The sequence below is a fragment of the Phaethon lepturus genome, unplaced genomic scaffold, assembly GCF_000687285.1.
Source record: "Phaethon lepturus isolate BGI_N335 unplaced genomic scaffold, ASM68728v1 scaffold38686, whole genome shotgun sequence".
Lineage (NCBI taxonomy): Eukaryota > Metazoa > Chordata > Aves > Phaethontiformes > Phaethontidae > Phaethon > Phaethon lepturus.
Window position 1 is genome coordinate 2,257 of NW_010546263.1, and position 2,210 is coordinate 4,466.

Sequence of the window (2,210 nt, forward strand, 5' to 3'; positions counted from 1 at the left end):
AAGCAAACTCTTTACCAATACTTCTCAAAAAGTGGTACAAAAATACAGTATAAAAACACAGCCTCCAGTATAAGACTCGCAGTTACAGCAGCAGTTTCTAGAACATAAAATCCAAGACAAGCTACTGCATGAAGTGGTAAGAAAGTGAGGTACGGTCCAGCCGAGCAAGGCTATCGCCCACAGGGTGCTGTTAACCCTGGTGAGGGAGACCTCCTGCCATCACCATCTCCATGGGGATCCATCCAGTGACGAGCCCCATGCTGGGCGCTCCGTGTCTGCCTCCACCTGCTTCCCTGAGCTGAAGCAGACCCATGGTTGCTGGGATTTTTTAGGGCGAGATGGATGCCCAGGGGCAGCTCCCAGCAATGCTGGTGGTGGCAAATGGCAGAGAGGGGTGCAGGGGCTGCTGAGGAAGGGGAATGGTGTCGAGCCTGCAAATTGAAGTAGTCACTTAAGAAAGCTTCACAAGGGGATATCTTGCAACACCCAGTGCCAAGAAGCCAGCCCCCAGGCAATGTCACAGGGGGGACCCCCACGGTGACCCCATCCCCACAGCCAAGAGCACCACTGCAGCCACCCCACATGCAGCGATTGTTCAACAATCAAAACAAATGTGCAAATTGAGAGGGAGCCGGGTGGTCGTGGGGACCAGGGTGGGGGACACGTTGAGTGCTAATGCCCCTTGAGGTGAGCAATCCGTTTGAGCAGCTGGCTCTGCCGCAGCCGCAGCTGCCCTGCCGCTTCCCGGCCGCCATCCTCCTCTCGGCACTGATGAGCGACTGCAGGTACTCGGAGGATTTGCTCAGGATCACCACTTTGGGTGTCTTGGGGCAGCTGGCGAGCCCGGGCACCTGGTCCCGCAGGGCCAGGAAGCGCGAGCGCAGGTCGTTACGCCGCTTGCGCTCCAGGTAATTGTGGTTTTTCCTCTTGGCCACGTCCTCACTGTCAGAGCCGGGGCTGCTGCCGGCTTTTGGCAAGGCAGGCTCAGGCAGCGTGATGGCAGCGGCTGGCTCCACGGTGCTCGGTGGCTCATCCTCATCCCGCTGGGGTGGCTCCGGCAGGGGACAGGCATCTGGTGGCGAGCGGGCAGCATAATTGTGCTGCTGCTGGTGGACGGAGATGTGGAAGCGTTTCATGCAGGGGTCCAAGGGGTCAGCACGCAGTGTGATGGTGACCGGCTTCCTCAGGCTGAGCGATTGTCTCTTCTCTACTGTCACCACATCAATCTCTTCACCTTCTGCTCAAAACAGACATGGCAAAAAAAAGAAGTCCCCATCAGTTGGGAGTCCCTGGTCACCCCCCATCACCCCACCAGGGCTCCCCACAGCCCCTGGATGATCTCCCTGCTGTCATCCCACAAAAGTTTGCTCATGCACTGCAAAGCCACTCTGTAACCTCCAGAAGGGATTACAAGATTTAAGTGCTTTTCCAATACCACCACATGGGAAGGAGCTTTCCCTCCGCATTCATGTGCTCAGTCCCCTGAAATTGGGATGGGGCTTTACTCCTGCCTCTCTTCTACACCAGGAGCAACACGTGTCCAGGATAAAAGATCATCAGGCCAGAAACACCTGAGCCCATCCACCCCGGGGGACAGAAGGAGCAGGATGCTGGGGACCTGGCACAGCCTAACTCCAAAGTTCATCCTGGTCGGGCGCTTTCATGGGCCATTGGAATTGTAAATGAGGGATGCAGGGGCAGAACTGCCCTTTGTTCCCCTTGGCTGCAGCTTCCCACTTCGGCGACTTGTTACTTCTCACAAGTGATAAAGCTCTTTCAGCCCAGGCTTCCCGGGGACACAGGGGACAAACCCCCACGGTGCAGGGGGGAGAGGTGAAGGGGTCCCTCCAACAGACTCTGAATCTCAAAGGCATCCCAAGCCCAGGAGTCAGCAGGGGGGAAGGTTACCAGAGCTGTGAACAGCGAGACCCAAATAAAGCATAACCAGTCCCAAAGCACGCTGGCTGTTATCACTGCAGCTTGTCTCAGCCCAGCAGAGCCCAGTGGCACAAAGCTGGCCCCCGGGGACAGCAGGGTGACCCGGCTCCGGGTATGCCTGCGATCGCTCTCCCATCTTTTTTCTTAGACTTTGGGGAAAATACAGCCGCTCACTGCAGGTCCTCCAGAATCCTCAAACCCTCACCAGCATCTTGGGCAGAGGCCTGACACTCATCAGTGTCACAACCAGACCGGTCTCAGCCACGTGTATA

At 56.9% G+C, this 2,210-nt stretch overlaps 1 protein-coding gene across 1 annotated transcript; it reads right to left on the reverse strand.

The window, feature by feature from the left end:
• Positions 1 to 672: 672 nt before the first annotated feature.
• On the reverse strand, positions 673 to 1,237 carry LOC104613860 (protein L-Myc-like; the record flags this gene model as incomplete). The annotated part of the gene is given in 2 exon segments (XM_010289236.1): positions 673 to 732; positions 735 to 1,237. Coding segments are annotated over 2 exon segments (563 nt in total), but the record flags the coding sequence as incomplete, so codon positions are not given.
• Between the last annotated feature and the right edge of the window lie 973 nt (positions 1,238 to 2,210).